The sequence below is a fragment of the Salvelinus alpinus genome, chromosome 2 (assembly GCF_045679555.1).
Source record: "Salvelinus alpinus chromosome 2, SLU_Salpinus.1, whole genome shotgun sequence".
NCBI classification, from domain to species: Eukaryota; Metazoa; Chordata; class Actinopteri; order Salmoniformes; family Salmonidae; genus Salvelinus; species Salvelinus alpinus.
In genome coordinates, this window is record NC_092087.1 from 64,325,692 (window position 1) to 64,342,260 (window position 16,569).

At 42.1% G+C, this 16,569-nt stretch overlaps 1 protein-coding gene across 3 annotated transcripts in view; it reads right to left on the minus strand.

The window, feature by feature from the left end:
* Window positions 1–2,273: 2,273 nt before the first annotated feature.
* The window catches only part of LOC139566571 (atlastin-2-like), a 28,427-nt gene continuing 14,131 nt past the window's right edge, over window positions 2,274–16,569 (minus strand). The window contains exons 3-14 of one of the 3 annotated variants that reach the window (XM_071387853.1): window positions 12,092–12,226; window positions 11,615–11,719; window positions 11,196–11,246; window positions 10,603–10,659; window positions 10,292–10,384; window positions 9,668–9,806; window positions 8,963–9,090; window positions 8,452–8,508; window positions 7,828–7,899; window positions 4,763–5,194; window positions 4,061–4,075; window positions 3,681–3,943 (exon numbers count right to left, since the gene is read on the minus strand). In XM_071387853.1, the coding sequence (XP_071243954.1) occupies window positions 3,833–3,943; window positions 4,061–4,075; window positions 4,763–5,194; window positions 7,828–7,899; window positions 8,452–8,508; window positions 8,963–9,090; window positions 9,668–9,806; window positions 10,292–10,384; window positions 10,603–10,659; window positions 11,196–11,246; window positions 11,615–11,719; window positions 12,092–12,226 (1,395 nt within the window). In that variant the 3' untranslated portion in view covers window positions 3,681–3,832. Of the gene's footprint in view, window positions 3,944–4,060; window positions 4,076–4,310; window positions 4,499–4,762; window positions 5,195–7,827; window positions 7,900–8,451; window positions 8,509–8,962; window positions 9,091–9,667; window positions 9,807–10,291; window positions 10,385–10,602; window positions 10,660–11,195; window positions 11,247–11,614; window positions 11,720–12,091; window positions 12,227–16,569 lie in introns of those variants that run through there. The other 2 variants (XM_071387854.1, XM_071387855.1) reach the window with 2 other exon arrangements.

Here is a 16,569-nt window from a genome sequence, read left to right on the forward strand (position 1 = left end):
CTGTTATTCAAGATGTTCAAACGTTCATAGATGACCAGCAGGGTCAAGTAATAATCACAGTGGTTGTAGAGGGTGCCAGACGTAAATGTCTGTTGGCTTTTCATAGCTGATCATTCAGAGGTCAAGACAGCAAGTGCGGGAGAGCGAGAGTCAAAAACAGCAGGTCCGGGACAAGGTAGCACGCCTAGTGAACAGGCCAGGGTTTCATAGCCACAGGCAAAACAGTTCAAACTGGAGCTGCAGCACAAACAGGTGGACTGTGGGAAGCCAGGAGTCATCAGGCCAATTAGTCCTGAGGCATGGTCCTAGGGCTCAGGTCCTCTAGGAGGAGAGGGAGAATTAGAGGTCCTGGCAGTTCTGTGCAGACTTAGGACAACTGAGCTTGTAGAAATAAGCAGATTCAAATATGAGTCCGTAATTCGCTTTCTAATGATCATGATCTTTTCGTCAAAGAAGTTTATGAATTCATCACTGCTGAAGTGGCCATCATCTCTTGGAGAATGCTACTTTTTTGTTAGGTTTGTGACAGTATCAAAAATACATTTTGGATTGTTCTTATTCTCAAATTAGGTTAGAAAAATAGGCTGATCGAGCAGCAGTGAGGGTTCTTCGATATGGCACGGTACTGCCTTTCCAAGCTAGTCGGAAGACTTCCAGTTTGGTGGAGCACCATTTCCGTTCCAATTTTCTGGAAGCTTGCTTCCGGGCTCAAGTACTTTCTGTATACCAGGGAGCTCATTTCTTGTGACAAATGTTTGTTTTTCGGGGTGCGACTGCATCTAGGGTATTACGCAAGGTTAAATTTAGATCCTCAGGTGGTTAACCGATTTTTGTAATCCGACATCCATGGGTAGATGGAGGGAGTTTGGAAGGACATCTAGGAATCTTTGGTTGTCTGAGAATTTATAGCGCTGCTTTGGATAATCCTTGGTTGGGGTCTGAGCAGATTATTTGTTGCGATTGCAAACATAATAAAATGGTGGTCCGATAGTCCAGGATTATGAGGAAAAACGTTCAGATCCACAGGACAAAACTAAATCCAGGGAATCACTGTGGCAATGGGTAGGTCCGGAGACATGTTGGACAAAACCCACTGAGTCGATGATGGCTCTGAAAGCCTTTTGGAGTAGGTCTGTGGACTTCCCCATGTGAATATGGAAGTCACCATATTATCTGCCATGACTACAAATTCCGATAGGAAATCAAACCTCTGCTTTTGCAGGATATGGTCACTAGTGTAACCAGGAGAGGCCTCATTTAACACAATCAATTCATCAGGCTTGAGCCATGTTTGTCAGGCCAATCACATCAAGGTTATGATCAGTGATTAGTTCATTGACTATAACTGCCTTGGAAGTGAGGGATCTAATATTAAGTAGCCCTATTTTGAGATGTGAGATATCACAAGCTCTTTCAATAATGACAGGAATGGAGTAGGTCTTTATTCCAGTGAGATTGCTAAGGCAAACACCGCCATGTTTAGTTTTGCCCAACCTAGATCGAGGCACAGACACAGTCTCAATAGGGATAGCGGAGCTGACTACACAGACTGTGCTAGTGGCAGACTCCACTAACATGGCAGGGTGGCTAACAGCCTGCTGCCTGTCCTGCACCCTCTCATTGTGGAACTAGAGGAGTTAGAGACGATTATCAACTTCCTCACTATACGTTACACCATGAAGCCACAATTCAAGACAATTTCATTTCCCCAACATTCTTGCCCCGTATAGCTAAGTTGTACAAATGACATACAACCAGTGGAGGCTGGTGGGAGGAGCTATAGGAGGATGGGCACATTGTAATGGCTGGAATGGAATAGTATGAAACCACATTTGACGCAGTTCCATTAATGCCATGCCAGCCCTTACAATGAGTCCATCCTTCTATAGTATAGCCCACCAGCCTCCTGTGCGTACAACGGGTGTGATACAATGGAGTTTCTCTGCACAAAAATTACAAGTGTCGTGAAGACACAAATGGCTGGGTAAACATTGCATAAACAAACTTGATAGTTTCTTCGAAAAAGTAGTTCACTACATCCTAAACTACTGCTTGATAAATGATATCTAATCTGAAATTTCGACAAATCGCAAGAACGGATCATGCTGGAGTCCGATGTTTAGTGTAATTTTGCCTGTTAAAACAAAAACGGTTTCAAATGATAATTAGGCAGGTCTGACGTCAAAAAAGGAAATGGCCTACTTCACCTATATTTTATTTCCGTTTGCAAAAAAAGGGCCTCCGTCTGTACAAACAAACCAATCAAGCATTACTTCATATACTGTAGTATTGTTTTAATCTCGTCTTGAAAAATAAATTAACGAAAATAACTTTAAACTGCAACAGAAGAAAATTAAGTTCAAACATTCGTTGCCAGCAGGGGTGGAATTGCAATGCAGATTACTTTACAAATGTATATAAAAAGAATTTATTGGACATACACAAATCACGAAAGCATTCATTTAAATACAGTAAACTGCAGTGGCCTACCACGAAACCATTGTTCTCCCAGCTACAAAAAAGGTATAGAAAATGTATTTATATATGTATATTTCGTACACATGCCCCATTAGGGATGTGTTAAAAAATAAAATAAAAACTGTACAAAACAGCACACATTGGCGGTAATGGTCTGGATGGAATAATTGCAACAGAATAACAATTCTAATACTTCAATAGAAATATACAAAATGATTCACCTTAAGAGCAGCTGGTTGAGAGATGTAGTGGGAGGTGGGAGGGTGACGCTGAACTAATAGGCAGGCTACAACTAGCTATACCTCGATCGGTGTGTAACTGTGTAGTCGCAAAACGGCAATGACAAGTGCTAGTGAAACAGAGCAGTGGTTGTTCTTACATTGATTGATATCCATTCACTCAGATAAGTAGGAAGGAAAACGAGAAAGCTCTTAGAGAAGACAAGGAGTACATTGTAGCTTAAATAGTCCTCTAAAACGCTGCATGTCCCAGACAACCACTAATAAAACTACTGAGCTGTAAATTGGCCCCGCTTCAATAAAACTACCACAAAATGTCCTGTCACTATAACAATAATCAGTTTCAATTGGCTGGAGGGGGGGGGAAGATGCATCTCACAAGACATCCAATCAGCAGTCTGATCAAAGAAAAGGAGGCGGGCTCATCCTTCTCCACACTGCCAACCGCTCGTAATACCGCCTTCTCATTGGGTGTCCGAGTTAAGTGACGAGCAGCTAGGACCAATTACAGAGGGTAAAGCTGTAAACTTTGGTTCTACGGGCGAGTTGGCAGTGTTAGTGTGGGTCTCCCATTTACTCTAACTTGCCGTGCTGTGACACCGGCTCGCTCAGACAAGCAGAGACTGTTGACCACACCCAGCCTAATGTTATCCTCCATATAGTGATCGCCCAGAGGCTTCAACACCTGGGGAGAGAGACAAGAGTGGTGGGAAAGAAAAGGAGGAGGGGAAGACATCAGATGAAAGGGAGGGGAAAAGGATAAAAACTACAACTGGAGGTGGAGAGAAAGGAGCAAAGAAAGGAAAGCAAGCTTCATTGGTTTGTTCGTACATTCATCCATACCAAAAATGGAAATCGTGGCAGCTTATCATGAGCGCGCACACACTCCCCGATGTCACCCTACCCACCCTAAACCCCACAACATATGAGAATTCAACCATGAAAGTGCCAACCTGTATTCTACATTTGTGGTGAGAACCAGGTATAAAATGCCGTTTTTAAATACTAAACCAGCATGGCATGGGGACCATGAGCTATCAAAAAAGAAAACATTTATATATAGTCCTAAAAATGGACACTGGAAACTAAGCGAAGGGAGGGAAAAACGGCAGGTGCTAGTTTTTCTTCTTGACATTGTTGTTCGTGGCCAGTCTCGTTCTCTGGGCCGTTATCAAGGAATCCAATGGGACTCGACTCCTCGCCACCTCAAAGAGTTTGGAAAAGATCTGAAAACAAGGCAAGGGAAGTATTGCGGCTGTGTTAATGACATTAGTAGTGACGTTTGAAGTTATTTCTGCCTCAAATGACAAAAGGAGCCTTTTTCCCCTCTGTCCACCTCTCACCTTTCGTGGCGTCCTCTGTGGCAAGCACAACGTAAAAAAAAAAGATAAAGAGGGAAGACTAATTAGTGGGGAAAGTAGTGAGGGAGGTTTTCCAATTCTTTCCCTTCTTCCAAAGTGTGCACTAGCACCCTCCCTCATGGATTTAACAATGGTTGAAACTCCCTCAAGCCAACGCTTACACCAATACATTTATTTTAAATCCATGGCGGGCGCACACTTCTGGAGAAAGGGTAAAGAATCAGGGTGCAACCACAGAGAAAGGCAGATAGGGAACAGGGAACAAGGAAAGGGAAGAGATAGGCTGATGAGGAAAATAAACTTGATTTGGGAAGATTCTGGTTTGAGGGGGAGGAAAGAGATGTTTGGGTGAATCACATTCGGTCACATCCAAATAGGTTAGGAAAAGAACAGGACAAATAGTTTGGGAGCAAACACTCTCTGTGAAAGAGTAAGCAGGAGAGGGACATGGTGTGAGACAGGGAAAGAAAAGGGAAGAGAGTGAGGGGGTAGAAAGAAAGAGCGAAAGGGAGGAAAAGAAAAGAGAAAGAGGCGTTACATTAAAAAGGGAGATAATAATAGGTGTTCAAATAGGAGCGAAAGAGCCCGAGCAAGAGAAACAGAACATGCATAATATTCTGATTGATCAAGAGACATGCGGCAGTCATTTCTTGCCCCCCCACCCTCCACTCCCGGGTCACCCACCTGCTCCCACAGGGTCTCGGCCACCTGGTCGATGACACTGCCCACCTCGCGGAACTCGCCGGAATACTTCACATAGGCCCAAAGGCAGAGTGCAGCCAGTGCCACACCCATAATGAGATTACACACCGAGGCCACTGTGTTGATACCCAGGAAGCCCGTGACCAGCGACGCCACGTACATGGCGAACATGACGGCGAAGAGCGTGGCGGGCGTGCGCGCCGCGTAGAAGATGTTCTTGCCATCGTTGTGTTTGATGAAGTTAGTGAAGGCCTCGTCCAGCTCTGCTTCCAGCTGCTCCTGGTAGCACCGGCAGAAGTCCTCGCCGCCCATTTTCTTGACCGAGCGGAAGTGTTTGACCGCCACCTGCCGCAGGTTCGCGTGGCCGCACTCCAGTTGATCGGGGGCCATGTAGGGCTTGTCGCCTCCGCACACCTGGGAGAAAGGAGAGTTCGCCATGAGGGACAAACATACTGCAACTCATTTACTTATTGACTATTCAGTGTTTTATAAGCCCATATGGGCTGGGCATCTGACAGATGCAAGACAATTTAATAGCAATCAATCAGACGCATTTCCGATCGCAAATCAACCCGTACCCTCTAAGTCTAGACACGTCTCTTTGCCACTCAGATCTGGGAGAACTACAATACCGGTCAAAAGTTTTAGAACACCTACTCATTCAAGGGTTTCTTTATTTTTACTATTTTCTACATTGTAGAATAATAGTGAAGATATCAAAACTATGAAATAACACATGGAATCATGTAGTAAACAAAAAAGTATTAAACAAATCAAAATATATTTTATATTCTTCAAAGTAGCCACACTTTGCCTTGATGACAGCTTTACACTCTTGGCATTCTCTCAACCAGCTTCACCCGGAATGCTTTACCAACAGTCTTGAAGGAGTTCCCACATATTGGCACTTGTAGGCTGCTTTTCCTTTACTCCGCGGACCAACTCATCCCAAACCATCTCAATTGGGTTGAGGTCTGGGGATTGTGGAGGCCAGGTCATCTGATGCAGCACTACATCACTCTGCTTCTTGGTAAAATAGCCCTTACACAGCCTGGAGGTGAACCAAATCTCTCCAATTTGGACTCAAGACGAAAGGACAAATTTCCACAAGTCTAATGTCCATTGCTCGTGTTTCTTGGTGTCCTTTAGTAGTGGTTTCTACGCAGCAATTCGACCATGAAGGCCTGATTCACAGTCTCCTCTGAACAGTTGATGTTGAGATTTGTCTGTTAATTGAACTCTGAAGCATTTAATTGGGCTGCAATTTCTGAGGCTGGTAACTAATGAACTTATCCTCTACAGCAGAAGTAACTCTGGATCTTCCTTTCCTGTGGGGGTCCTCATGAGAGCCAGTTTCATCATAGCGCTTGATGGTTTTTGCGACTGCACTTGAAGAAACTTTCAAAGTTCTTGACATTTTCTGTATTGATTGACTTTCATGCCTTAAAGTAATGGACTGTCATTTCTCTTTGCTTATTTTGGCTGTTCTTGCCATAATATGGACGTTTACCAAATAGGGCCATCTTCTGTATACTACTCCTACCTTGTCACATCACAACTGACTGACTCAAACTCCTTAAGGAAAGAAATTCCACAAATTAATTAACCTGTTAATTGAAATGCATACCAGGGGACTACCTCATGAAGCTGGTTGAGAGAATGCCAAGAGTGTGCAAAGCTGTCATCAAGGCAAAGGGTGGCTATTTGAAGAATCTCAAATATATTTGGATTTGTTTAACACTTTGGATACTTAGTTATTTCATAGTTTTGATGTCTTCACTATTATTCTACGATGTAGAAAATAGTTTAAAAAAAAGCTTGAATGAGTAGGTGTTCTAAAAACTTTGACCGGTAGTGTACACTACACTACTAAAATATAAAAAGCAACATGTAGTGTTGGTCCCATGTTTCATGGAGCTGAAATAGAAGACCTCAGAAATGTTTCATACAAAGCTTATTTCGCTTAATTTCATGCACAAATTAGTATATATCCCTGTTAGTGAGTATTTCTCCTTTGCCAAGATAATCCATCCACCTGAAAGGCTTATTGGCATATCAAGAAGCGGATTAAACAGCAATAATCATTACACAGTTGCACCTTGTGCTGGGGACAATAAAAGGCCACTAAAATGTGCAGTTTGTCACAACAGCACCACATACATCTCAAGTTGAGGGAGCGTGCATTTGGTATGCTGAGTGCAGGAATGTCCACCAGAGCTGTTGCCAGTGAATTTCATGGTTATTTCTCTACCATAAGCAGCCTCCAACATTGTTTTAGAGAATTTGGCAGTACGTTCAACCGTCCTCACAACCGCAGACCACGTGTAACCACGCCAGCCCAGGACCTCCACATCCGGCTTCTTCACCTGTGGGAGAGTCAGACCAGCCAACCGAACAGCTGATGAAACTGAGGTGTATTTATGTCTGTAATAAAGCCTTTTAAAATGGGGAAAAACTCATTCTGATTGGCTGGGCCTAGCTCCCCAGTGGGTGGGCCTATGCCCTCGCAGTTCCACCCATGGCTGCGCCCCTGCCCAGTCATGTAAAATCTATAGATTAGGACCTAAAGAATTTCTTTCATTTGACCGATTACCTTATGAACTGTAACTCAGTAAAATCATAAAAATTGTGCATTTCTATTTTTGTTCAGTATAGATCAATACAGAAGAAACAACGTAAATGTGAACATCAGCACACCAGACTACACAGGAGTGCTATACACGGGACTAAATCAACCAAATCCTTTCAGATCTACAAGGAGCCATCGCATAGCTAGATGTAGGAGCTAGGAGGGCACAACTTTGCTGAGAGCAAAAACAGAGCTATTTCCCCGAGTTTATTTAGAGCCGTCTAATGAAGATTGATGGTTAAATGGACAACAAAAAAACGAAACAAAAAAGCTTTACGACTAAATCAATCTTGAGTCAAACGTAGCTAGTAACACACGCCACAACTCATCCGCACAGATGAAAACGCTTCGACTGCTTTTATTAGGCAGTCATATGCTAAATTGGATGCTTAAAAACGGAAAGTAATTGTTCAATTACCTGCTCCATGCCTTTGTTGTAAATGTCTTTTGCGCCTGCAACAGCTGCGAGGTTGTTGGCTTCAGCCGTTGCCTAGGTGACAGCGGGAGAAAGCAGGGGGGAAAACGCAGCCGTCCTGAGATTAGGTTCCTATGGTGCATCAACGATCTCCTACAGTCACATGAAATTCTACTCAAGTTTTAAAGAGCCTATATGGAATACGTGTTGCCTCTGGAGGTATTCTTGAGCCAAAAGGGCCCTCTAAATAGACAAAAATTGGTCAGACATGACTTCATAGGACAGAAAGGGGCACAACTCCCCACACCCATGAGTAAAATCATATATTGTTTGCTAATCTCTCATTGACTAAGTAACATAAATGGTATCAAAAGGCGTCGGGATGCAATGAATGTTCATGGCACAATACATTTGGTCAACTACAAGTGAAAACATGAGAATGTTTCAGGGTTGTATTTACAAGAACATTTCGCAACAGAAAACAAGCTTTCTAATTGGATAAATTCAGCTAGTGCCTCCCCGTTTTACCCCCCGTCTCAAACTATTCTATTCCATTTTGTGCCTACTGAACACAATCCAGTTATTTGTTAGGGGAATTTATCATTGACTATCTGGAGAGTGAACTACCTGTAACATTGACTTGGGATGAGGCAGCTCCTCCCCTTGGTATATTTTCATGTATGCCTGTGTCGAAAAAAATAAACAAGCAACAATTCTTTCAGAAGAAGAAAAGGTATAGAGGAGGAAAGGGTATATAAAAGTTGAGGCATAGAGAAAATAAAATGTTATTGGTCACATACACATATTTAGCAGATGTTATGGCGGGTGTAGTGAAATGCTTGAGTTCCTAGCTCCAACAGTGCAGTAGTATCTAACAATAAACACGAATCGCAAAGTAAAAGAATGGAATTAAGAAATATATAAATATTAGAACGAGCAATGTCGGAGTGGCATTGACTAGAATACAGTATATACATATAAAATGAGTAAAACAGTATGTAAGCATTATTAAAGTGACCAGTGATTCCACGTCTATGTCCATAGGGCAGCATCCGCTAAGGTGCAGGGGTTGAGTAACTGGCCGGCTAATGATGGCAAGGTATAAGCTCAGAAGGAATGTTTGAAACGATCAACTTACTTTAAAATACTGTACAAGGTCTCGGCACGTCACTTTGGATCCTCCGATTTCTTTCTCCACCAAGTTCTCCGGGGACAACAAGATTGGCACTAGGTTGACTAGCTCAGTCTTGAAATCGTCATCAATATCTAGAGGGGGAGACAAGTGGGAAATGCATTTCTTATTAAAGGTCTGTTGACATTTTCCTTAAAAAAAAACGCCATCGGACCTTAAATGCAACTATATAGAGGCAAATGTGTTTGAGAACTTTGAAAAGTGACCTTCGTATTGTAATAGATGGCATTTATGTAGCACTTTTCCTCTAAGATCCAAAAATACAAGTCCGCAGTGAACCATCTTCCCTAGGCACACCTGGATATCTGAGATGATTGATAGAACATTACGGTAATAGCTTCACCTTACCTTCTGATTGGCTAGGTAGACATTTGACCATAGTGATTAGACCTATCCAATTGCTTCAGATAGACAGGAGTGCCTTGGGGTAGGGGCTGGTTTATTTGGAATTGACAGAGTTGGCTAGGGGGTACATTGACTAAAGCCTGTTTTAACATGGGCAGCGCCGTCAACTGTCAACACACTCAGAAGTAGAAGAGGAAATCGACTACTTTAAAATAGAGACAGCCCTCAATGGCGCTGTTCATGCTCTGAGACAAGGTGAACAATCTTTCCACAAGGGTAATTGAGCAACCTTTTCCTTCAGCGTACCTGTGAGTCTGCCATCAAAGTTGGGGTTGGTGGCCACCTTGAGGCCGGGGTGGGGCAGGAGGAAGCAGCCAATGTTAGAGAAGCAGGAGTGGATGTGCTTCCTGACATTCTGCAGCTCCTCGTGCTGGTTCTGTTTCACCTGCACACAGTGGAGAGACCCTTGCTTATTCAAGTAAATGGTTGGACAAATATAGTTCGAATTGACCTGGTCTCAGATCTGTTTGCGCTAAAAACCATGACGAAGGCAGCATAGCTTCCATCTATTCCTTCAGAACCCAAGTGTGCAGCTTTTCCTCTCCATGTACTGTATAGCCTACTACTGGTCGTTGTCACGCCAATGTCATGTGCTGTATAGCCTACTACTGGTCGTTGTCATGCCAACGTCATGTGCTGTATAGCCTACTACTGGTCGTTGTCGTGCCAATGTCATGTGCTGTATAGCCTACTACTGGTCGTTGTCGTGCCAATGACCATAGGAGTTGGCAAGACTGCACAAACATAGGACAACAGGCTGTTTGAACAGCGTATGCAAAATTAGAACGTGTGTAAGTGCTTTAGTTCCTGAAATGTCAGATGTTAAAGCTCTTATTTTCTTAGAATGGAGCAAGTGAAAAAAATACGTACTTGTAATCTCTTCTCCAGGAAACTCTTCCCTCCCTCTAAGCCGTAAGAATGCTCGTAAGGGTAGCTCCAGTCTCGTATAAGAAACATTAAAGTCTGTTGTGAAAGTCAAGGAATAAATATTAAACAAGATTCTACAGGACTAATGATTTTTCACAAAATGTCAAGTAATGGCGGCCATATTGAATAAAGACTCTAGAGATGCCCATTAGCTCCATCACAATTACTTAAAAATCTCCTCTTCATTATTATCCAATAAGAAAGGCATTGCAGGCCATTCATTCAGGAAAGGCAGCAGAGAAATGCAATCATACCTGAAAGGGTTTCTCATAGATTTCTTCCAAGGCCAGCCTTCCATATTCAGTAAAGAGCTAGGTAGGGGAAAAACAAAAAGTCAGGGATAAAGCAGAGTAATACTCCACGTCCTTGTCAAAAAGGTCAACAGTCAGTCAATCTATTAATAACAAGGAGCCGTCTTGCAGCGGACTGTTGCCGTCTAATAGGATAGTCATGTCAATAACACGCTTCATTTCAGAGTCGTCTGTTGAGTAGATTTTAAAGAGGCTATATATACACATACATATATAAATAACTTTTGCTTCTAGGGGTGCTCTTGAGTCAAAAGGGGTACAGTCACATTTCAAGTCAAAATGTGACGTTCATTTAGCGTTTCAAACGGCCATAACTTTAACAAGGGAGGAAGCAGCTATACACTTCCATACAAGCGCTCTAATTGTGACCCACTAAGTACAATAGTTCCAACTGCATGGTCGATCATCAAAGGAACATCATGTAGACATTTCCCCCCGGAGGGCTGTGATATAACCTCAAAGTAAAGATCCTTTTCAGTTCAACGTCCAAGGCAGTGTTGAAGATTGGATTGTTCTGGAAGGGGGACTTAACAAACCTGGAGATGTTGAAGGTCGTCTTCCTGCACATTCTGAGACAAGTTGTAAACCTAACGGGTGACAAAACATCAATAACCTGAAGTCTACATAGATCACATTTTTCAATCAATGTTTTGCATGAATTGAAAAGTTGGTACACGGAGGGGGAAAGTCTGGTATTCAATCATAGTCTAGAACTAGCACGCACGTCTCAGGAAAATGGGCAATTTTTCAATTCCTCAATCCAGATACTTACTGGCGAAAAGGGGGATAGGTAGAGTGGCATTCCTCGTCCAAACAGCTTAGAATCACCCATTATTGTTTGTTCAATAATGGCAATTAAACATACGCACATTGTAGATCTCCCCTACTTCTTTGAGCAGTGAATACCTTAATATAAAGGGTACACAATACTGTGAGGGGCGGGGGGGCGTCATACCTGTACAGAGCTGGTCATGGTGCTCAACGCAAACAGCGTCGCACAATCTTTGATGGTCGATTGGCTGTCGAAAGCCCCCTGTGTGTCGATTAGAAGAACAGCAACCTGCAGAGAAAGGATAAATCAATTAATAAGTTGTATTCTTTACCAATCAAGGGGTATTAAAATCAGTTGAAATAACCAATGGACAACTGGAAATCTTAAAATCGTGTCTTTAAAGGGACATTACACTCAAAAATCAAAGTTCGTAAATCTGTTTTGTAAATGCAGCTATATGCCGCAATCCAAAATGAATCGAGACAATAAACGGCATATAATTTCCACATTTTACTGGTGGTGTTTGATATGGACTCATCTTGATTGTTTTAGCGGTCTGAAAATATCAAACTAACTTTGATTTGAGTGCAAAGTCTTAACGCAAACCTTAGTTGGGAGAAAACGTGTGCCCATCCAAGGGAAAAGCGACTTTGTATTTACCTTGCTCCCGTCTGGCTTGTCCACCACAAACACCTCGCTCCAGGCCAGGATGCCCGTGGTCTCCCTCTCGCAGCCCCCCCGCCAGGTGAAGCCCGTCAGTGGCTCCTCGTGCCCACCCAGCCAGGAGCAAGATGTCTGAAGAGTACACATCAAAGCAGGAGATTGGCGATCATTAGAGCCATGTAGCTACAGTACCACGACTCTCGTTGGCTGAAACAGTCCTCTCAGAAACAACCTCTAGCCATTTCCCCTAGACAATTCATGTAAACCTGAAAAGTATAAGCGAGCAATAAGGTCAAGGCCCGACCAAGCCTATTAGAGGGCAAGAAATACTACCATCTACTACAGTACCTGCTTATACCCATCAGAAATATTTCAGATATCCTTGAAGTGTCTAGAAGCTAGATATTTTTTCTCTGGAACCTACTCTCATATTGAACACCCCTAACCCAGGCCCTCCTGTTTGTTAGCATACCTGAGTGGCATATTGATGGCGATCCCCGCTCAAACCTTGACGGCCACACACACAAAAGCAGCCTTTATGCCTGGAATAAAGATCTTGCAAAAGCGAGCCACAGTCCCAAGCATCGTGCTGCCCAAAAATCAGCTTTAAGCACAGCTCAACTGGATTACGGTCACCCCCCCCTAAATAAGTTATGAACAGCAAACAGGTTTAGCAAGTTATGGCATAAATCGTGATAAGTTTACTCCCTAAGCATCCAATGAATGGAGTGAATTAATTCCTCACAGCTCTTAGTTTCACTGAGTGAAAAGTATGAGGACAATGTTTTCCAACTCAAGATAAGCATCTCTGGTTGGTTGTGTGATTTAATCTAATGAGTTGTTTGAAGTCACTGTAAAATTTTCAAGCAGGGCCAGTAGTGTACTGAATTTCAAAGGACACTTCATGTTAGCAGATGTCCCAAAGCACCGCCAGGTAGCCCAACAGGCAATATTTTCAATAAGTGATACTGGATCATTTCACAGCGCATCTGCAGAAAATAGCTCTTCAATGCGGCGAAACACCCCAGGTCATAAAGCACTCAAACTCACAAAGTTCACCAGACATGTGACATGAGCCGTGGTCCAGTTCTCACAAGGGTTTGACAATGGGTTCTCTCCATTCGGGGCAAGTAGGCAAGAACTCTACTGGGTCACCACGTGAATTTCTACTTGGAAATCTACTGGCGTCTATCTACTTAGCCAAAAGGATGAGTTTACTTTCAACAACAACAACAAAAAACAGGCAAGAGTTAATGTTGAACCCTGCTTCATATTCTAGTATGTTCCAGACTGGCAGGTTGAGAGCCACTGTGTTTGCATTGTAACCTGTGTATTTCCATACCTGGTGGTTCAGAGCAGGTGTGTTGTCAGTATAGGCTGCACACAAACACGCATGCGGCCACTTAATGTGTTGTGAAAAGTGTTTTCAATTGTATTTGCCTTAACTTCTTGAGGGCCGGGGGCAGTATTCGGAAATTCAGATGACTGACGTGCCCAAAGTAAACTGCCTGTTACTCAGGCCCAGAAGCTAGGATATGCATATAATTGGTAGTATTGGATAGAAAACACTCTGAAGTTTCTAAAACTGTTAAAATAATGTCTGAATATAACAGAACTGATATGGCAGGCAAAAAGCAGAGGAAAATCCATCATTTGTTTGTGGTGTCTGCCCATTCAAATCCTTGTTATTGGGAAGATCAAAAGAAAACCTCCCAGATTGCAGTTCCTAGGGCTTCCACTAGATGTCAACAGTCTTTAGAAAGAGTTTCAGGCTTGTTTTTTGAAAAATTAGCTAGAATTTGTAGTTTTTCTAGGTGGCTCCCATTTTGACTGTAGTATTGTGTCACATTTAACATTTACATTTAAGTCATTTAGCAGACGCTCTTATCCAGAGCGACTTACAAGTTGCAAGTTGTCACGTGTGGATGAGGGCGCGCACTTCGTTATTTATCTCCGGTAATGAACATACTATTCTCCGTCTTAAATTTTATCTTTTATTTACATATTAGGGTACCTCAGAATTGATTAGAAACTTTGTTTGACTTGTTTGGACGAAGTTTATTGTTAACTTTTGGGATTCCTTTGTATGCATTTTGAACGAGGGAAACAGGTGGATTACTGAATCAAGCGTGCCAACTAAACTGACTTTTTTGGCATATAAAGGACTTTATCGGACAAAACGACCATTTGATGTGTAGCTGGGACCCTTGGATTGCAAACAGAGGAGGATCTTCAAAAGGTAAGTGATTTATTTTAACGAAATTTATGACTTGTGACACCTCTGCTTGTTTGGAAAATGTTTGTAATGCTTTTGTACGCGGGGCGGTGTGCTCAGATAATCGCATGGTATGCTTTCGCCGTAAAGCCTTTTTGAAATCTGACAAAGCGGCTGGATTAACAAGAAGTTAAGCTTTTAAACGATGTAAGACACTTGCATTTTTATTAATGTTTAATATTACGATTTTGTATTTTGAATTTGGCGCGCTCCGATTTCACCGGATGTTGTCGAATTTGATCCCGTTAACAGGATTTCCGTACTAAGAGGTTAATGTTGCTGGTCCCCAGGAAGAGTAGCTGGAATCCTTAATAAATACAAAATACAACTAATTCTACATGTAACGATGTATGCCTATGTACATATACTACATAAGCCTGTGTGTTTCCTCTCCTGGTTGTAGGTCACATGTATAACAGTCCTGGTTATTAGATATAGGCCGGTGTGATGAGAGAAATTACATATTTACCTGATTTGTTTGATATTAGAGGTCGACCGATTATGATTTTTCAACGCCGATACCGATTATTGGAGGACCAAAAAAGCCGATACCGATTAAATCGGCCGATTTTTTAAATGTATTTGTAATAATGACAATTACAACAATACTGAATGAACACTTATTTTAACTTAATATAATACATCAATAAAATCAATTTAGCCTCAAATAAATAATGAAGCATGTTCAATTTGGTTTAAATAATGCAAAAACAAAGTGTTGGAGAAGAAAGTAAAAGTGCAATGTGTGCCATGTAAGAAAGCTAACGTTTAAGTTCCTTGCTCAGAACATGAGAACATATGAAAGCTGGTGGTTCCTTTTAACATGAGTCTTCAATATTCCCAGGTAAGAAGTTTTAGGTTGTAGTTATTATAGGAATTATAGGACACTCTCTCTCTATATGACTTGTATTTCATATACCTTTGACTATTGGATGTTCTTATAGGCACTTTAGTATTGCCAGTGTAACAGTATAGCTTCCATCCCTCTTCTCGCCGCTACCTGGGCTCGAACCAGGAACACATCGACAACAGCCACCCTCGAAGCAGCGTTACCCATGCAGAGCAAGGGGAACAACTACTCCAAGTCTCAGAGCGAGTGACGTTTGAAACGCTATTAGCGCGCACCCCGCTAACTAGCTAGCCATTTCACATCGGTTACACCAGCCTAATCTCGGGAGTTGATAGGCTTGAAGTCATAATCAGCACAATGCTTGAAGCATTGCGAAGAGCTGCTGACAAAATGCACGAAAGTGCTGTTTGAAAGAATGCTTACGAGCCTGCTGGTGCCTACCAGACTGCTCTATCAAATCATAGACTTAATTATAACATAACACAGAAATACGAGCCTTAGGTCATTAATATGGTCGAATCCGTAAACTATCATCTCGAAAACAAAACGTTTATTCTTTCAGTGAAATACGGAACCGTCCCGTATTTTATCTAACGGGTGGCATCCATAAGTCTAAATATTCCTGTTACACTGCACAACCTTCAATGTTATGTCATAATTACGTAAAATTCTGGCAAATTAGTTCGCAATGAGCCAGGCGGCCCAAACTGTTGCATATACCCTGACTCTGCATGCAATGAACGCAAGAGAAGTGACACAATTTCATCTGGTTAATATTGCCTGCTTACCTGGATTTCTTTTAGCTAAATATGCAGGTTTAAAAATATATACTTATGTGTATTGATTTTAAGAAAGGCATTGATGTTTATGGTTAGGTACACGTTGGAGCAACGACAGTCCTTTTTCGCGAATGCGCACTGCATCGATTATATGCAACACAGGACATGCTAGATAAACTAGTAATATCATCAACCATGTGTAGTTATAACTAGTGATTATGATTGATTGATTTTTATAAGATAAGTTTAATGCTAGCTAGCAACTTACCTTGGCTTCTTACTGCATTTGCGTAACAGGCAGGCTCCTCGTGAGGCAGGTGATTAGAGCGTTGGACTAGTTAACCGTAAGGTTACAAGATTGAATCCCTGAGCTGACAAGGTAAAAATCTGTCGTTCTGCCCCTGAACAAGGCAGTTATAACCCACCGTTCCTAGGCCGTCATTGACAATAAGAATGTGTTCTTAACTGACTTGCCTAGTTAAATAAAGGAGTAAAAAAATAAATCGTAATAATAAAAAAATATATAACTAGTCAGACTCAATCTCACAGGCAGAAAGTCGCATTACCAAGG